Below are 21,263 nucleotides of genomic sequence, written 5' to 3' on the forward strand. Positions count from 1 at the left end.
TATGCAGCAACATGGATGAATCTCAAATGCATTATGCCAAGTGAAAGAAGCTAGACTCAAAAGGCTACATCAGATACAGAAAGCAGATTAATGGTTCCCCAAGACTGGGAAGGTTGAGGGGTAACAGGGAGTGACTACTAATGGGTATGGGGTTTCTTTCTGGAGTAATGAAAATGCTCTAAAATTGATTATGATGATGGTAGCACAACTCTGTGAATATTCTAAAAACCACTGAATTGTACACTTTAAATGGATAAATTGCACGGCGTGTACATTTTCTCAATGAAGCTTTTTTTTTAAAGGTTATATATTGTATGATTCCATTTATACGACATTCTACAAAAGGCAAAAATCCACAGGCACCGAAAACAGATCATTGGTTGCCAGGGGCTGGGGTGGGTGGAGGATTTGACTACAAAGGGCTTGAGGGAACTTTCTGGTGGGTGATGGGACTCTTGTGTATCTTGATTGTGGTAGAGGTTACACAATTGAATGTGTTTGTCGAAACTCATGCAACAGTTGACCTACCAAGATGAATTTAACTGCAAATAAATAATACCTCAATACATTTGACATTAAAAATTAAAAAACAACTATATCTCCTATCAGAAAAATAGTCATTAGCTTTATGGATTTTAGTTTTGTTACCAAGTCCAAGCTCGCTCTGCTCACTGCATGACAGGCAAATAATTCGGGAGATGAGGTGTTGAGGCATGGATACGACGTTATTCAGAAAGCCGGCAGACCGAGAAGATCATGCACTAGGGTCCCCCCAAAACCATCTTGTCGGGGGTCTGGATGCCAGTTTCTTTTATAGAATCAGAGAGGGAAGCAAAGTAAACAGGCAGAATAGAGAGGGAGAGTCAGGGGGGAAGTAAAGTAAAAAGGGCCATCAGTCTTGCAAAACATCTCCTGGAATGGCCAGCCTCCAGGAGGGGATATGTTAATTTCTTCTTTCTTGCAGCCATTCGCAGGCGGGCAGGGTTCCGAGACAGGCGATTATGTATGATTATAACAAAAGCAACGAAAAGCAAAGGCTAAAGTCAAAGAAACAGATCCAACATGGAGTCAAAATTGGCTCTTCCCTGCTACAGTTTCTATATTGGAGAGAGAGTATAATTCACCTTCCCCCAGATACCATATTATCAGTGGTCTGTCACAAACAAAACATCTATGAATAACGGTTTGTCATTACATTTTTAAACCGAAGTGGTTTTATTCCACTTTTTAGACACTTTTTAAAAATAAATACAAGGGGTAATACAGTAATACGCAATTCCAGTCACAACTGCAAAACCTGATTCTATTTATTACAGTTTTATGAATAAGATAAATTCAGCTTACATGTGCTTTTTATATTAAAAATGGACTTTAGATTCTTGAGAAGCATAGACAAAGGGAAATTTAATTGCCTGTTTAAGAGAGATGTTCCAAAATTGAATTATTTCATTTTTGGATTTTCTTCTTTTTTTTTTTTTTTTTTTTTTTTGCGGTACTCGGGCCTCTCACTGTTGTGGCCTCTCCCGTTGCGGAGCACAGGCTCCGGACGCGCAGGCTCAGCGGCCATGGCTCATGGGCCCAGCCGCTCCGGGGCATGTGGGATCTTCCTGGACCGCGGCACGAACCCACGTCCCCTGCATCGGCAGGCGGACTCTCAACCACTGCGCCACCAGGGAAGCCCCCCTTTTTTTTTTTAATCTATTTATTTTTGGCTGTGTTGGGTCTTCGTTTCTGCACACGGGTTTTCTCTAATTGCAGTGAGCAAGGGCTACTTTGCGTTGTGCTGCGCAGGCTTCTCACTGTGGTGGCTTCTCTTGTTGCGGAGCACGGGCTCTAGGCGTGCAGGCTTCAGTAGTTGTGGCACGCGGGCTAAGTAGTTGTGGCTCGCGGGCTCTAGAGCGCAGGCTCAGTAGTTGTGGCGCACGGGCCTTGTTGCTCTGCGGCATGTGGGATCTTCCCAGACCAGGGCTCGAACCCGTGTCCCCTGCATTGGCAGGCGGATTCTCAACCACTGCACCACCAGGGAAGCCCAGATATTTTCTTATAAAGTATGTTAGATGTTTTCTACTAAGGAATTAGAATATTTTTAAATCTTAAAAAAACTGGAAAAAAAAAACCCTGAAAATTTGAAAGAATAAGAACATCTATATACCAAGTACCCAGATTCACCTATTTCTGACCTTTTACCTTAAATGTTGTCATTTTCTTTCTCACATATGTATCAGTCTAGTTCTGGGCTCTCTAGTCTGTTCCACTGATCTATGTGTCTACCTTTTCACTAATACTGTATGGCCTTAATTAATGCAGCTTTCCAGTTAAGCTTGAAATCTTCCAATTTTGTTCTTCCTTTTCAAAATTGTTTTTTTTTAATATCTTTATTGGAGTATAATTGCTTTACAATGTTGTATTAATTTCTGCCGTACAACAAAGTGAATCATCTCTATGTATACATATATCCCCATATCCCCTCCCTCTTGAGCCTCCCTCCCACCCTCCCTATCCCACCCCGCTAGGTCTTCCCCAAGCATCGAGCTGATCTCCTGCGCTATGCAGCAGCTTCCCACTAACCATCCATTTTACATTTGGTACTGTATATATGTCCATGCCACTGTCTCACTTCGTCCCAGCTTTTGGCTATTCTAGTTCCATTACCTTCTCACTTAAAATTTTGAATCAACTTGTCAATAACTACAAAAAGTCCTGCTGGTATTCTGATTAGGAATGCACTGAATCTATAAATCAGTTGCGGGAGAACTGACGTCTTAACAGTATCGACTCTTCCAATGAAGGACTATTTTACTTCTCCATTTATTTAGGTCTTCCTTGATTTTTTTCCCCTAAGGAGAGACTTAGTTTTTAATTCTAGCATCTTCTTTTTCATCCCTACATATCCCTCACTCCACTCCCCAAAGTTAAGTTTTGACACATTAAAGAATGTGCTGAAGACATGGATACTTCTATATTTCTAAATTTTCAGTTACTGACGTAATGATAGTCCGTTGTACCTAAAAGTTTCCACTTAATGACTCAGAACATCTTAGCTAACTTCCTTAATTATATGTGAATACGGTAAATACAGTTGACCTGGGCTTTTTATTGGACAAGGTAATTATTAAAACATCAGAAAAAAATTCATGAGAACATAAAATTTTTTAAATCAGTACCCTTTGTGCCACATATCCCTTCATGAATCTGAAACAATATGTGATTATCTCATTCACAAGGTTTTTTGATCAAAATAAGTTGTACACATGGGTAATCTAAACCCAAAGTCAACAGGCCAGCTTAAACATGTACCCTTGAAGCTGACCCAGAGGCAGGGGCCAACATTAACATAAGCAGAATCCATTAACTGAGAGGAACACACACAGCCACATTGAAAGTCTGTGACTGTGACAGTAATAGGTAAGCTGGGTATTTTGCAAAAAGCCCCATTGTTCTTAATGGCATCGAAACCATACCACTGGGCCATACCACTGTCACCAACATGAACAACCGTGGTGAGTACTGGTGCACGCAAGGATCAAAAACTGTGATGAAAGGGCTTGCAATTAATAATAATTGCTCCCCAAGTGTCTACTTTACATAAAGATTCCACTTCATAAGGGATGCATTCAAGTCCACTGGACAGGCTTAATATTTTCCCTGTGGGTGGTCCTTTCTGGGAAAGTTATTCAAAGGCTCTGCAAGGAGCTAGCAAAACATCATTAATAAGAAGGATACAGAAGAATTATAGAGACAAAGCACACCTTACCAACTGGTGACATCTTACAAAGCAGCCCAGGCAGTTTCTGAAGGCTGTGAAATGAAGGGCTCCCTGAGACAATGAGGACATAATCACTTATTTACTCAAATCTTTTATTTATGGGAGCTTTTGGGGAGGTGCTGACGCAGAGTGGGGTTGACACTTGTAAGCCTGGTTGTATGCTTAACTATTATTTTTCTGTGGGTAATTTTAAGTAACAAAGGAAAATTTTATTAATGCTTTTGAATGGAGTTAAAGGCAAAAATGTAAAGCAGCAAGAACCAAGGGAAACCAGAATCATATTCCTATAACTGCAACAAAGTGAGAAATTTACAGAGATACCAACACTTTTATGCTCACACTGGAAAATCATTTATTTTAGTCTTCATGAGGAAGCAAATGAATGTAACTAGTGAAATACAATTTTTAAATTATTTTCATAATCACTTAATAACGATGAATCATGTGGTAAATTGATTAAAATAGCCCCATTCTTCACCTCTCCTTACACCTAGACTCCTTGCAGTGAAAATTTACAGCCTGACCCACTGAAGTTTGACTGGCCTTGTGACTTGCTTTGGCCACAAGGATGCAATGGAACTGATATTATGTTGGTACTGAGATTAGATCTCAAAAGGCCAGGCATGCCATGGAATCCTGCCCTGCTGTCATGGAAACAAGCCTGAGCTAACCTGTTGGATGATGAGAAACAGAGAGAGAGCCATCTCAGCTGAGACCACCCCACACCAGCCACTAGCCAATGTATCCGCAGACTGAAGACATATGAGTGAGAGCAGGTGACACTATCCTAGGCCATCCCAGGCCTGATGAATTGCCCTTCCAATATATAAACTCATGAGAATAATTAATATATAATTGTTTTGCCATGAAACTTGGGGGTTGCTTGTTACATGGTACAAGCTAACTGATACAATCACCTATCTTTGCAAGTTGCTCCTTGAATTTCATTCTGTACCATTCTCTTCCTGCCCTTGTGTTTTCAAAGTTACCAATATCACCATTACTAGTCCTATGACTCCTGATTATTAAGTCCACTTTGACCTCTGCCTCTCTCATACTTCCCATAATCAGTCCCTTAGTCTTGCAGCTTCAATACAGAAGTGAGTCTCAAATCTATCTGCTAAAGCTGGAATCACTTGTCTTCCAAAATCTCTCCTTTCCTCCTCACTGTTTTGTTTCTTTAATACATTCTTTTTTTTTTTTTTCTTTTTGAGAGAGATTGGCTGGGTTGGCCAATTCTAATCATAGGATCCTTTTTTTAAAAATTATTTTATTTTATTTTTGGCTGCATTGGGTCTTCATTGCTGCACGCAGGCTTTCTCTAGTTGCGGTGAGAGGGGGTTACTCTTCATTGCGGTGCGCGGGCTTCTCATTGCAGTGGCTTCTCTTGTTGCGGAGCATGGGCTCTAGGCGCGCGGGCTTCAGTAGTTGCAGCATGTGGGCTCAGTAGTTGCACCACTCGGGCCCTAGAGAGTACAGGCTTCAGTAGTTGGCAGCATGAGGGCTCAGCAGTTGTGGCTCGCAGGCTCTAGAGTGCAGGCTCAGTACTTGTGGCACATGGGCTTAGTTGCTCCACAGCATGTGGGATCTTCCTGGATCAGGAATCGAACCCATGTCCCCAGCATTGGCAGGTGGATTTTTAACCACTGCACCACCAGGGAAGTCCTTTAATATATTCTTTAGCCACTAAAGTAAAGAAATTTTCTTCCTAAATCAAAATCATTATTTTACTAAAATATATGTCAGGGCATATCATTCCCCATCTTAGATAGTTTAATGGCCCCCAGGTGCCTACAGGATGTTCTGAACAGTTTAGCATAGGATTCAAGATGCTCCATCGTCTGGGACTTCCCTAGTGGTGCATGCACCACAACTACTGAGCCTGCGCTCTAGAGCCCACGAGCCACAACTACTGAAGCCCGCGTGCCTAGAGCCTGTGCTCCGCAACAAGAGAAGCCACGACAAAGAGAAGCCTACGCAACGCAACGAAGAGTAGCCCTTGCTCACCGCAACTAGACTAAGCCCGCGTGCAGCAACAAAGACCCAACACAGCCAAAAAATAAATAAATAAAAATAAATACATTTACTTATTTAAAAAATAAAATAAAATGCATGATTGGAAGTTACCTCTCAGCTGTGTAATGCTCTTTTTTCCCCATCATTCAGCATTCTTTCATGATGCTGAAATATTTTATTCTCACCAATAGCACTTGCCTCAAAATCCTGTTTATTAGATGGTAGGATGAGAATGCCATAAAAAGAGCCACAATAAATTTATTCATAAAAACAGGTCTGACACAAGTTTTACTAAAGTTGTATGCTGGCATATGAAATAAGGTCAGGGAATATCTGACTGTAACTTTGCTTAGTAGAAATACCATTGAGAGTAAAAACGCTTGATCTAACTTTCTCCGCAGTACTAGGCAGGATACCCTATTTTAGGAAGGGAAGTACCTGTTCTTCTCTTAAATGATGTTTTCTAATCTTTAAATGCCACCCTTTTCACACGTATTAAACCAAAGTTGACCTTTTTTAAAAATCCTTATTGGAAATGAGGAACATTCTACGAAACACTTCATTCTATAAAATTCCTATTTGTTTAATGTAATCAGGCTTTGGGGTCGTGATCCACTCAAGTTTTGTTTTGTTTTGTTTTTAAGATTTTTTTGATGTGGACCCATTTTTAAAGTCTTTATTGAATCTGTTACAACATTGCTTCTGTTTTATGTTTTGGTTTTTGGCCACGAGGCATGTGGGTGGGATCTTCGCTCCCTGACCAGGGACCGGGCCGCACCCCCTGCATTGGAAGTCGGAGTCTTAACCACTGGACCATCAGAGAAATCCCGGTCCACTCAAGTTTAATTGGACAAAACAGAGTAGGAGGGGCCAGAGCCTGGAAGCAGAGCTCCCCACTGGAGTAATGCTGGTGTGGGTGCTGAGATAAGGGCCAGCCCATCAGACCGAACACAGCATCCAAGGAGACAATTACAGGCAGGTGCTGGAGGTCTCAGCAACAGCGAGCAGCAAGGGAGAGATGAGGTGGAAGCCCGCGGCAGCATTCAGTGCCTCTCCTCCAGGGACACGGGGAGATGTCCTCCCAGGAAAGTGACATCTGACACATGCAGTAGAGGCCCTCTGGCTCCATCCCCCAGGCTGGGATTCAGAGACAGCATAGGGTTTCTGGGAAGGGGAGTTATGGAGGAGACGAGGTCTTTATTCTAACGTGATTGGCCTAAATGAACAGGAAACCAGATGTGGATGAAGACAGGGTTCAAGAGAGGCACTTGTATCTCAAAAGCAATATGCAAAATAGGGCACAGCGCCAGAATGGGACTGATTGAAGAGGACACTGCAGATCCCCAGAGCTCCTTGAGCCCCAAGGGGCCTTCACCCCACCTCCGCCAGTGTCATTCCTTTCTAGTGAGCACAGTACGTCTCGTAGAAGAATTGTGAAGATGAAAGCATCTACTGAAAGCCACCTTTGTGTCCCTGCTCCAGGCGGTGGGAAATCAAAGATGAGGAAGACCACTGTCTCTGCCTTAAGAAGCCCGAAGTCCAGTAAAGGAGGTGGAATGTGACGGGTACTGCGCTGCTGACGGTTACTGCACGCTGCAGAACACAGGCCAAGCCGTCTAACCCAGATCTGCTTCAGGTAGGAAAACCTTCTCAAATGGACTGAGTATGTCTTATTGAACTAAATCCTTGGGCGGTTACTAGAGCAAACCCCTATCTTTTCTTCCTTAGACAGAAACATTTCTTTGACTTTCTTATTTTTAAACATTTAAGGAAATCCTTCCCACTCTTTACTGAACATCCTCTAAATTGTCTCAGAGTACTGTCAAATCAGACCACCAGTGATCCTTGCCACTTCCGTGACCAACTGAGCTTCTAAGATGGTTTAAGAAGTCATCGGAGGGCTTCCCTGGTGGCGCAGTGATTGAGAGTCCGCCTGCCGATGCAGGGGACGCGGGTTCGTGCCCCGGTCCGGGAGGATCCCTCGTGCCGCGGAGTGGCTGGGCCCGTAAGCCATGGTCGCTGAGCCTGTGCGTCCGGAGCCTGTGCTCCGCAACGGGAGAGGCCACAACAGTGAGAGGCCCGCATACCGCAAAAACAAACAAACAAACAAAAAAACAAGTCATCGGAATACCACACGGGAGAAAAGGCACTCGACAATCCATCAATAGGGCTGCTGTCCAAATCCGCTGGGTTATTTCTTAGGCAGGAGTTTATATGAGCTCAAAATTGACTTATTAATAATGAGAAGTTAGTAAACACCTCCTATAAGCACCAAACTGCATACTTTGACCAAGAAATGGTGTTTCGATGAATGAAATAAATGAGTCACCTTCCCAATTATTCTGTGAGACAGTCTTTATTACTTCCATTCTATAGATAAACAAACTAAGATTCAGAAAGCAAATAAATGTTGCCAACATATTAGCTAGAAAGTAAAATCCTTCCAGTGGGGGGAAAATTCAATTCCTGCTGTTTGTCTCCAAGGCATGTAGAGCCTAAATACCCACTTCACACCTACAGTCTTCATCTTTCCATTTACTTCCCGGGAATATTCCAGGGCACTCTACTCTAAGTTACGCAAATTACCGAAAATGGTACGGCAGTGGGCTATTCCAGAGCAGTTTTACATGAATCACGCAACGGTTCTGCTCAACTTTTGACTGCATATTGGCTCCAGCATTGAGCCTGAGGTCTTAGTTTGGCAAACGGGACCAGCCCTTCACCAAGTGGCCCAAGGTGGGCATCCTAGCCCCCTCTCTTGCCATCCTTCCCCCTTCCTCTGCTTTCCTAACCCTCTATGCTGGAGCCAGCCTGTGCCCACGTCCCTGTTGCCGCCTCTTACCAAAGGCCTTTCCCACTTTTCTGCCTGGTAAACTGACTCAGCACTTCAGGGCGCAGAGGGCCCGCTGCACAGAAGCTTTGCCTGCCTCTTCCCGTCTCCCAGCACTAATTCACTGCTCCCTCTTCACGCTCTCAGCATACTCTGGGATGCCAGGATTGCAGCCCTTACCACCCTGCACTAGGACCTGTTTGCCAACCTCTCTCTAAAGCCTTAATTAATCAAGATGTGGTCCGTGGACCAGCAGCACTGACATCTCTGGGGGTTCTCAGGTGCTCCCCAAACCCACAGCACCAGGACAGACATTACTAACAAGACCTCCTTGACTTCGGTACACGTTAGCCTTTTGAGAAGAACTTCTCTCAGAGTCTGTGAATTTCAGGGTAACAATGGTGTAGTTCTATTATTCTCCAACTTAGCATAGGGCCCAGTACTGAGTGAATACTCTGTAAATGTTTGTTGAATCAAAGTGCATGCGTGATCTCATTTGATTCTTATAACAACTTTCTAAGATAGGAATTACACTATGTTCCAGGTGAGAAAACTGACGTTAGAGACTTTAAGAAAATTTCCTAAAACACACAGTCAGTTGATTAGCAGGATGAGGTCCAAATCTTCTAACTTCTAATTCTGTATTCTTTTCATTTCCCTATTCTATATCCCACGCATTGTAAATAAGAACAAATATTTATCCAGTAATTCACAAGATACTTATTTTAGCATTAGAATTTTGCCAAGGTCGGGTTAGCAGACACCTTGCTTTCAGGTTCACGTACCCATTAACTCCTTCCTTGTATCTTCAGCTGTAGAAGATCTTTCCTGGTAGGTTCCGGTCATTTTCATCAATGGTTGTTGTAGAAATAGTTGTGATTTTGGTGTGCCCGTGAGAGGAGGTGAGCTCAGGGTCATTCTACTCTTCCATCTCGGCTGAGCTCTCACTCATTCACTCCTTTATGGAGTAAAATCTCGCTGAGCACCCACCATGTGCCATGCATTGTACCCAGAATCAAAGACACAGAGTCTTGCCAAATCTACTCCTGCCCTCATGGGGACACCACCAAATAAAGGGCAGCCTTCACCCAGTGTGAGAGGACCCACGCTGGGAGTCCAGGGTGTGACAGAAACATGGAGGAGAGACCCAGGATTCAGACACAGAGTCAGGCTCTCTATGAGAATGAAAATCACAGGTTAGAACTTAGTTTATTTCATTTATCTCTGCATTTTCTAAGACCACACCTGTGAGTGTGTGCACGTTGTGTGTACACAGTGTGCATACGATAAAGAGGGAAACACGAGGACAGGCACTTAAAACCACCTATAGCACGTGCTGTCAAACAAACTCTGGTAAAAGGTAGGAGAGAGAAAAAGACCCACCAGGGCGCCATATGGTTTTCAATGCATCAAAGATTTACACACTCTTCCTATTATCATTAATGGCTGTTATGAACATAATTTGTCCCCAAGCACCAAGGGGAGGATAAATTTCTCACCAAGGGAAGAAACAGAGGGTATTCAAAGAAAAAATACTTTATGCAGAAAGCTGATGACTGCTAGCTGGTAATGAATGCAGGAGGAGTAATAATAATTTTTTTTTAATTCCTCATTAAATGAGTCGTAAGGGTCACAGGGCAATACTAGAAACACACACACACACACGCACACGCACACACTCACACACGGCATCTCTGAATTATCCAACAAAGCAACGATAACAAAAATTGCTTTTTTAAATGCAGGGCTAAATAAATTAAAAATAAAAATGACAATAAAAAGGAAGTGTAATTTCCAATAAGTTTAAATTACAAAGGCCATATAAAAAGCAAAACAAAGTAGAAGGATGGAGCAAATAAGAAAACCTCTTCTCTGCTAGTCCATTCTCCCTGAAGTCACTAAATCTGCTGAGGACAGAAACAAAATATAGGGCGATATCTTCGTGCAGAGGCAAACAGCAAACACGCTCCTAAGGGACCAGAATAAATGAGTCCAGTGGGTTGCGAAGTGACTTATACAGTTCAATATGGGTGTTCGAGAAGGAGACAAGGGACCAGAAGTATTCATCGACAGTAAAAGCATACACGTCAGCATCCAGAGGAGTCCTGGAAAGCGGCATGGCTGCATCTTTTCATGCCTTCTTCACTAATGAGACTCAAACAGACAGGCCAAGGGGAGGCATGGGACTTGGAACATCATTTCTACTTTCCTGGGAGCAGCATTTCTCAAGGTGATTGGAGGCTTTTGCTCCTCATTAGATCTTAATCAATCCATTGCCATGTCTCTGTATGTTATTATTCTTACCAGGGTAACAGATGACAGTCATGATTTCAGATCATAAACTCTAACAGCTAACTCACGGGATTGGAAACGAAATTAAGACTCAAGAATGGCATGTTGGGCTTCCCTGGTGGCGCAGTGGTTGAGAGTCCACCTGCCGATGCAGGGGACGCGGGTTCGTGCCCCGGTCCGGGAAGGATCCCGCATGCCGCGGAGCCGCTGAGCCTGCACGTCCGGAGCCTGTGCTCCGCAACGGGAGAGGCCACAACAGTGAGAGGCCCCCGTACCGCCAAAAAAAAAAAAAAGAATGGCATGTTCCTTTACTTGTCAGAGCCTGTGCTTCCTCTCCTGTAAAACGAGGCTAAAAGCCACTCTCCCCTAGGAATGTCAAGTAAGAGGACAGACACTCGTTGTGTAGTCCCCAGAGGCAACCAAAATTGTGTCATATGTATGTAAGTCTCATAATCCCGTGCAGGACCACGGTGAGCTCCCAGTAGACGTGGGCTACTATTATCACTGCCTTGGAAGGCTCCATGCCCTTGAAAGTCATTAAATCCAGGAAATTCTGAGCTGTTTTCCTCTGGAGAGTTTGTTTGTTTGTTTTTTTTTTTTAAAGAAATACAGCACGGGTTTAGCCAAATCAGCAGGTAAACTGCCAAGGCTAAGGCTAAACTCTATTTATATACTCTGAATATAGTACCTAGCACACCACCATAAATACACAGTGCTTAATGTAGCTGTGTAGTTAACTACATGAGTAGTGGATAAAAATGGTAAAGTCTACCGCCAGGATTAAATGAGGTGACCTCTTTGGACTCCCTCCAAATGGAGGCAGTTCAGGAAAATGTGAACATTAAATACCTACCGACCTACCTATCTATCTATCTATCTATCTATCCCTAATCCATCCAGACTACGTCCTCCAGACTGGGCCAGAGCAACTTGTATCTGTGCATCTTCCTATTTCTAAACTGCAGGAAGTGACCCATGCGGTACAAACTCAAGAACAGTAAATAATGATCCCCCATTCTGCTCGTACTACGTCACCTGTAACCACGCCACCTAGAGGTGAACACTGTATCGAAAAGAATTACTATGGCCCCAAAAGAGACTCCCATAAAACTGCACATTATTTCGGTTGCCTTTGGGAAATATACAAGTCGAAACATCTAACCACGGGAAAGTGAATTGGGTTTGGACCTTAGGAAACAGAAATGCTGATGAAAGAATGTTTGCTTCTTTAAATATAAAGGCTTTGTGCATAAAGGGTTAAGAATACCACTTCTATATTCTGCCAGCCAACAATTCTCATCTGGAAATTGGAACAGTATGTTAACTCTCATGCAACAAAATGAGAAAAATGCTGATGGGGGCAAGGTTCTATAAACCTGTCTACATATCGTAGTATATCTTGATATTGTATAGCTAGCATCCCTCAATAAGAAGCAAAATAAATACAAAGGGCAACAAATTAAAGACTGTTTTCTCACACTGGGTGAATAGCAATCCCAAGGCATAAACATTCCTCCACATTCCAAAGTCCCGAGGACACCCCTAAGACCAGAATCATCGATACTGTTTAAAGATACCATTGGCTTAGAATAAAAACTAAACAGTCCTGAAATAAGCTTGCCATCAAGCGCATCCCATATCCAGAGGGAAGATGAACCCAGGGAGAAAAAACAGAGGGCAGAGCCGTCAAATCGAGTTCTAATACATCCCATCACAGGGAGATAAAAGTCTTCTTTTAAGGACACGATTCCAATCCAGTTTAAGTCAGAGAGTATCATTTCTAAACACTATAGTCAAAAAGAAAGTCGGGTTTGTTCTTTTTTTAATTTCATTTTGAGCTCAAGTTTACTGCAAATTACATGTGACAATACAGTTCTTAAATAGTGCAAAATGAAGCTCCAACTGTAATTTCGGTGTCGTGGTTTTTATAGTTATGTAGTTGTTAAAATAAGCTGGAATGCTGGCAGAGACAACAGAAAACAATGAGGAGGAAATGGCCAAGGAAACAGGGCAGGAAAGTGATGGGCAGCTGGAAAGGGATTTTGATGGGAACGGTGAGGTTTATTCAGTCTGGATTAATTGGGTTATTTCCGAATGAAAACTGATTATTATAAAAGAACCGTCTGCATAATCTAGTAAAAATCTGTAAATTTTTGGTAGGTTCCATATGAAAGTAGGAGGCTGAGAAGCCCTTCTTTTGAAAATCTGATTACTCTTTGCATGAGAATTATCACTGTGAAGTGGGCAAATTCCAGGCCTGTTGACTCACTGTCTCGCCACCTACACTGGGGCTCCCAGCCCAAAGGGGCTCCAGCCCACTGTCTGTGGGGATTCCAGCACCAACCCAGCTCACAGAGTCATGTGGAGAATAACAGATGTGATGAGAAAGCTGACTGCCAAATAAAAAACAGCCCAATCAACAGAAAAGCCACAAGCCCATTTTGTTTATATTTTAACTCAATTTTTAAACTATTACACCCAAAAATATATCTGAAACACACACTCAAACAAATGCAGACAGGGCTTCTGGGAACATGAGAAACTGTAAATACTTTTTAGAGCAAGAAGGTGTCTCTCAAGTTCAAGTGTCAAGGCATGATTTTCTCCTGTTGGGAAGACTAGAAAAAAGGAGGAGGAAGTCTTCAAAGGGAACCGCTCACCACCTCTTTAAGAAGGTGGAAACTGTATTTAGTCGGAGAGGAACAAAGGAGCATCTGACCACTGATAGTCTAGTACCTCCTTTTTGCTTATATGAAGGCAACTTATTTCCTTACTTGCTATACTTTAAGCATCATTCTGAGATAATACATCCTTAGAAAGCAGAAATGGTATCTCCATGACTCTCAATACAGGCATACCTGTTTTAATCTCATTTTTCTTAGAAATTGAAGGTTGGTGGCAACCCTGAGTCAAGCAAGTCTACGGGCTCCATTTTTCCAACAGCATTTGCTCACTACATGTCTCTGTGTCACTTTTTGGCAATTCTTGCACTATCTTAAACTTTTCCATCATTATTATATTCGTTTTGGTGATCTGTGATCAGTGATCTTTTATTTATTTATTTTTTAACATCTTTATTGGAGTATAATTCCTTTACAGTGGTGTGTTAGTTTCTGCCGTATAACAAAGTGAATCAGCTATACGTATACATATATCCCCATATCCCCTCCCTCTTGCGTCTCCCTCCCACCGTCCCTATCCCACCCCTCTAGGTGGACACAAAGCACCGAGCTGTGATCAGTGATCTTTGATGTTGCTATTGTAACTGTTCTGGGGTACCATGAACCACACCCATAAAAGACAGCGAACTTAACTGATAAATGTTGTGTGTGTTCTGACTCCTCCACCAGCAGGCCATTGCCCCATCGTGAATGCAAAGGAAAAGCGTGAAGAAAATTAGAAGTGCTACTCCAGTGAACACACGACGATAAAGTGAAACAGCCTACGGCTGATAGGGAAGAAGTTTTAGTGGTCTGAGTAGAAGACCAAAGCCCAACACCCCCTTAAGCCAAAGCCTAATCAAAGACAAAGCAAGACTAACTCTCTTCAGTTCTGTGAAGGCTGAGAGAGGTAAGGAACCTGCAGAAGAAAAGTTTGAAGCTAGCAGAGGTTGGTTCATGAGGTTTAAGGAAAGAAGCCGCCCCCATGACACAAAAGTACAAGGTGTAAGTGCTGATGTAGAAGCTGCAGTAAGTTATCCAGATCTAGCTAAGCTCATGAATGAAGGTGGCTACACTAAACAACAGGTTTTCAGTATAGACAAAACAGCCTTCTATTGGACGAAGATGCCATCTAAGACTTCCATAGGTAGAGAGGAGAAGTCACTGTCGGGCTTCCAAGCTTCAAAAGACAGGCTAAGTCTCCTCTTAGGGGCTAAGGCAGCTGGTGACTTTAGGTGGAAGTCAGTGCTTTCACCCTCTGAAAATCCTACCGCCCTTAAGAATTATGCTAAATCTACTCTGCTTGTGCTCTCTAAACGGAACAACAAAGCCTGGATGACAGCACATCTGTTTATAACATGGTTTACTGAATATTCTCAGCCCATTGTTGAGATCTGCTACTCAGAGAAAAAGATCCCTTTCAAAATATGACTGTTCACTGACAATGTACCTGGGCACCCAAGGGCTCTGATGGAGATGAACGTGGAGATTCATGTTACTTTCATGCCTGCTAACAAAACCTCCATTCTGTAGCCCATGGATCAAGTAGTAGTTTCGACTTTCAAGTCCCATTATTTAAGAAATATATTTCATAGGTCTATAGCTGCCACAGAGAGTGGTTCCTCTGATGGATCTAGGCAAAGTAAATGGAAAACCTTCTGGAAAGGATTCACCATTCTAGATGCCATTAGGAACATCCATGATTCAGGGGAATAGGTCAAAATATCAATATGAACAGGAGTTTGGAGGAAGCTGATTCCAACCCTCACGGATGACTTTGAGGGATTCAAGACTTCAGTGGAGGACGTAACTGCAGATGTGGTGGAAAAGCAAGAGAAGTAGATTTAGAAGTGTAGCCCTAAGATGTGACTGAATTGCTGCGATCTCGTGATAAAACCTGATAACAGATGAGAGGAGTCGCTTCTTATGGATGAGCAAGGAAAGTGGTTCCTTGAGATGGAATCTACTCCTGGTGAAGATGCTGTGAAGATTGTTGACATGACAACAAAGGATTCAGAATATTACATAACCTTAGTTGATAAAGCAGCAAAAGGGTTTGAGAGGATTGACTTCCATCTTGAAAGGAGTTCTACTGTGGGCAAATGCTATCAGGTGGTATCACACGCCACAGAGAAATCATTCATGGAAGGAAGAGGCAACGGATGCAGCAAACTTCATCGTCTTATTTTAAGAAGTTGCTGCAGTAATGAGAGGGCTTCATTAATAAAACTCTTCTCTCCCCCTTTCCACTACGGCAAGAACTATAAAAAATAGCCTTAGTTACTTAGTTGAGAGGGGTTTTTGTCTGTTTACTGTTAAACACCATAAAAGCCAAGAAATTTCATACATGAAACCGGAGCTGGGGAGAGAAAACGTCCAGGCATCCATTTCTTTCTTTAAATGGGTGGCATGTATTTTCATAGTTTTTGTAGCAGAGAATGGGAAATACTGCCTCTTATGAAATGTTGAAAGAAAACAATATGAAGCTGAAATAGCCTGTCCAAAAGCCCAGAATAGGATACACAACATAAACTTAGGCAAGAAAAACACCCTTTTGCGGTACGTGAACATCGGGTGAGCTGGCGCGGTGCTTTAGAAAACAGCTGCTCGCGTCACTCAGGACGATGACCTGCTCAGTTCTGAATATGTCACTTCTACCTATCGATTCCAATTCAGCCTAGAAAAATGTGTAAATAGGGCAAGGCATCATACATATCTGACTATATGAATAAAATATCTAACGCAAATCAGATCGTTTTCAAAAGCTGCATTTCTCGGCTTTCTGTCAATTCTGTAAACAGAATCTTTTATCCTAGAAAGTAAATTTGGAAAACACTAGGAAATGTTTTTCATATTCTGCATTTCACTTTCCCCCGGCATGACTGAAGTCAGAGCTCCTTCCTACCCATCTCACAAGCTCCAGACTGCGGCTCCCCTGCAGCCACTGCCACTACTTGCCCTGTCCAGTTAAAGCGGGGCCGACACAGCCTTCAGGGAAGGACTCTTGCTTTGCCGCCCAGCAGCAGACCAGAACCTGAGTTGATTTGATTCAGCCACCTCCATTCTGGAGATCAGGAAATGACAGAGGATTCAACATACCGAGAGGGTTTCCTGGTGAGCCCTCACCCATTCTCTTCAGTCACCCTTCTGCAATCTGAGGAGTGAAGCCTTTTCACGGGTGCTTGAAACCATTTTCCATATTGGTTTTCATTACTGCCTGAAAATCGAAAACCCCAGTATAGCAGTATTCCTATATACCTGACAGTCACCTAAAAGGAAATACAATCAAATATTGAATAAAACGTTTAAGACACAGAGCAATCTACCAAGTTACTCATCTAAGGCTCAGAGTTATAGTAGTGGATTGTTGGCTTTTTAAACTTTGTGTGTGTCACAGTGTCCATTGGGAATCAGACGAAAGAATGATGCCTCTTTCCAGAAATGGCTACAATACACAGGAATGCAGGGCCAGATGTAGATTTCCTACGAATGATGAATTAAGAAGTCCTAATTTAGAGGTTCGAGTCCTATGCTCAATAAACTATTGCACATTATGTTCACTGCCTATTACTCAAAAACCTCTCTTTAAAAAGCAAAAGCTTCCAGATGGCCAACAGGCACATGGAAAGACTCTCAACATCACTAAAGGTTAGAGAAATGTAAATCAAAACTACAATGAGGTATCACCTCACACCAGCCAGAACGGCCATCATCCAAAAATCTACAAACAATAAATGCTGGAGAGGGTGTGGAGAAAAGGGAACCCTCCTGCACTGTTGGTGGGAATGTAAATTGGTGCAGCCACTATGGAAAACAGTACGGAGGTTCCTCAAAAAACTAAAACTAGAGCTACCATATGATCCAGCAATTCCACTGCTGGGCATCTATACAGAAAAGACAAAACCTCTAATTCGAAAAGATACATGCACCCCAATGTTCACTGCAGCACTATTTACAATAAAGACATGCAAACAACCTAAATGTCCGTCAACAGATGAATGGATAAAGAAGATGTACCTATATACAATGGAATACTACTCAGCCATAAAAAAGAATGAAGTAATGCCATTTGCAGCAACATGGATGGACCTAGAGAATAGATGGACTTTACTTCACTTACCTACTAAGTGAAGTCAGACAGACAAACACAAATATCATTTGATACCACTTATATGTGGAATCTAGAATACAATACAAATGAACTTATTTGCAAAACAGAAGCAGACTCACAGACATAGAAAACAAACTTATGGTTAACAAAGGGGAAAGGGGATGGGGGAGGGATAAATTAGGAGGTTGGGATTAACAGATACACACTACTGTGTAAAACAGATAAACAACAAGGTCCTACTGCATAGCACAGGGAATTATATTCAGTATCTTGTAATAACCTATAATGGAAAAGAATCTGAAAAAGAATGTGTATATATATATATATATATACATATACATATATACATATATTTTATATATATATATATCTGAATCACTTTGCTGTATACCAGAAACTAATACAACATTAATAAATCAACTATACTTCAATAAAAATGTCAAAGTCTAACCAAAAAAAAAAATACATATAAAATATTAAAAAGGAAGGTTGAAATATTTTTCCTCTATTTCTAATTATTCAAACCATAGATGTTTCCAGGCTTAGTTCAAAACCTACACATGGGTCCATGGCACCTTCTCCGATCATTCCAGAGAAAACTGAGGTTTGGCATCTTGACAGAAGACATACAGCTTTACTACACTCCATCTGTGTCACAGCAACAGAAGGACCACGTTACAGAGGGAAGAGGGACATGAGCTTGCTCCAAGCTTTTGACCTCTCTAAACCTCAGCTTTCTCATCTGTGAAATGGGGCCAACCCTCCCTTACAAAAATGTGGTAAAGATTACAAACAAAAGCGTCCGGCTGACAGTGAGTATATAATAGATCACAATTCCTATTATTTAGATTATTCATCCATTTTTGTGTGTCTGATCTTGTCCTCCCAGCTCCACTCCAGAGCAAGCTCTGGCATCAGGATTTAGCTGGATGATGACATGCCGAGGTTCCTGTGAGTTGAGACTCTTCACAAGAGGCTGGAAGCATGGAGAAAGGGTACAAGCAGGATGTGGTTCCTTCCTTTACCAGGAAAGGAGGAGGGTCTGACACATTTCCATTCCATTCTCTCCTCCCCACTCTGCCTCATCAAATGGAAACACAATCATGACCACATACATGGGTGACCAGAGAGCTACGATCTCCTTCCTCTTCCTGAGGGTAGCAGAGCACAGGAAGATAAGATAAGCCCTGGTTTGGGATCCAGCGAATGCCCACAGCCCATCATTTCAGAAGCTGCTGATTCATTTGCTTGCGCTTCACACTTTAACACATAGTTAAGTGATGACTGTTTCTTAAATACACTTTTCCCAGGCTACTCGTGTTTCATTACCTATATAAATTTAAAACTACTATAATGGAAATCCACAGATTGTCCTATCATTTTAGTCACATCTTCCTCCTTCACTACAAAATCTTTATGTCCAAGGATCAAGAAGTACAAGCGGCCAGATTTATTTTTGGCATCATTTTCATTCCAAAAGGTCTACCTTTTGGTAGTAAGTGATATGCCATGAAGGCATCAACTAGAGGATAAGATAAGAAGCGGCAAACGATGCTGGTAGCAGTTTAACCTTCAGAAAGTTCAAAGTCCCGGGGCGGGGAAGACACCAGGACGGTTCTGGAGGGAGTGAGGGGCTTCCTCGTGGGTCCGATGTGCACGGTTTCTCCCTGTGGCTCACTTCCAGCCACTGGACAGCCCGGGGGGGGTGAGGGGAGGCTGTCAGCTCCTCCCGACCTGCAGATTTTCTTTCAGAGGCTGAGGATCATCTGTGCTGACAAGTCTGATTAGAAATCACCAAGCTACTTTTCAATCTGCGCATAGGGGCCGACATTGACTTTCCACTCAGGTTTAGGTACTGTGCGAGCAGCCCTGGAGGACATCTCTCTTCCTTCTGCTTTATTACAATTCAGTTTTGCTTGTAAACTAAACCTACTCCTGGGGATTTCTTAAACAGAAAGGTTTCTCTTACCTCTTCCTGGGACTGGTGACCTTTGGCAATTCCATTTTGAACTTGTTCCTATGTCTCCAAAACCAAAGAGGAAATAAGCTCATTTGTCACTGCTCTAATTTATGATCATTTAACCAAGGCTCATACCAACTAAATTTGGGTCAAAATGATTTACTGGTGCAACACAGCTAAAGTCAGGTTGGTGGAGTTTACTGCTTTCAATTTTATGCTAAGAAAACTGGCGCAGGCTGACTTCAAAGACAGTAAATTAAGCATCAGTTCACAAATTTACAAAGACAGTCATTTACAAAGACAGTAAATTAAGCATCTGTCACAAATTTGCAGTGTGACAGATACTAGTATTAGGTACTCGTCCTCACTGTTTCATTAGGAATCAAAGAAGCAAAGCTTTCATACTGTTAACTAGAAATGAAAGAATAGAATATGTTTAATTCATAAGCAAAAACAGGAAGGACTGGAATTCGAACTTCTGGCTCTTTCCTGCATTACAGCAAGGCCGCTTCACAGTGTACAACCTGTGCAACCGTACAGGGCCACCAGTGGTCTCAATGCTCTGCTGTCACCATCTTGCGATTCTTAATTTTTCAGCAAGGGGCCCTGCATCTTCCTTTTGCACTGGCATTATGTCACCAGTCCTGCACGAGAGGTGTGAACATTATTAATCTATTGTCCTTCCCTACTTAAAAACAGAATAGAAATCATTCAATCATTTATTCATTCAATGGCTATTTGCTGAGACCTACTGTGTGCTAATGGGAGAAACTCTAATAAGACAGGTATATTCATTATCCTCATGGAGTTAACAGGCTAAAGGGGGAAAAAAAACCAGTGAAAACGATAACATTTAAATAAGAAAAATATTTAAGTGCTAAACTGACCTTTAAAACTTCAATGAAAATTCCACGTGGCAGTTAAAAAGGATGTGTTCCCAAACTGAAGAAATACACCCACCTCTGCTGCTCCTCTTAAAAAGCATCTGTCCCCTCTCTCCTCTAGGCCACACACTGAGTGACAAGGCAGCACCCCTCTGAGCAAAACTGAGGCAGTGGACACTCGAGGACCAACTGAATTCACAGTTTCAGGAAGTCATTTTACAAATTTGGAAAAGTTAGCATTTTGGAAAAGAGCACAAGTGCTTCCAAGGACCAGTTAAAGGAATGAAACAACGCGCACACACTCAAGTGTTCCATTTGTCTCAAAAGGACCAAGTCCCACCCACCCCCGTGAGCTATTGTCCCATTAGTGTCTCTACGTGTCCCACTGTGATCTACCAGAGGCAGTACGGCCTGGTGGCCCTAATGAACGAACATCCACATTCACTCATGGTTTATGGGTATCTCTCCAATAACCCCAGCACTGGTGGCTAGATCTGCTAATATTTTGATCCAGAAACACGGTTTGGTAACATGGAAGCAAGAACAGCCTGGCAGCTCGCCAGATAAGACACGCTCTCCATCAACAAAGACTGAACAGAAGAGAAGGCTGCTGCGCACATTCACCACCTTTAAAATATACCCCGAGAGCACGTCTCAACCCACATCACTGACAACTTCTCCTTTTCCTTTCCGGGAAAGAAGCAACCGAGTTAGTTTTTATATAAAGGAAATGGGTGACTCAAT

General features: G+C 42.4%; 1 protein-coding gene across 6 annotated transcripts in view; it reads right to left on the minus strand.

The window, feature by feature from the left end:
* The window catches only part of LHFPL6 (LHFPL tetraspan subfamily member 6), a 252,021-nt gene that overhangs the window by 212,314 nt on the left and 18,444 nt on the right, over positions 1-21,263 (minus strand). For 4 of the 6 annotated variants that reach the window (XM_073795099.1, XM_073795096.1, XM_073795098.1 and 1 more), the window contains exon 3: positions 19,645-19,698. The exons of the other annotated variants lie outside the window; for them this stretch is intronic. In XM_073795099.1, the coding sequence (XP_073651200.1) occupies positions 19,645-19,698 (54 nt within the window). The remainder of the gene's footprint in view (positions 1-19,644; positions 19,699-21,263) is intronic. 6 annotated transcript variants of the gene reach the window in all.

The sequence above is a fragment of the Tursiops truncatus genome, chromosome 18 (assembly GCF_011762595.2).
Source record: "Tursiops truncatus isolate mTurTru1 chromosome 18, mTurTru1.mat.Y, whole genome shotgun sequence".
NCBI classification, from domain to species: Eukaryota; Metazoa; Chordata; class Mammalia; order Artiodactyla; family Delphinidae; genus Tursiops; species Tursiops truncatus.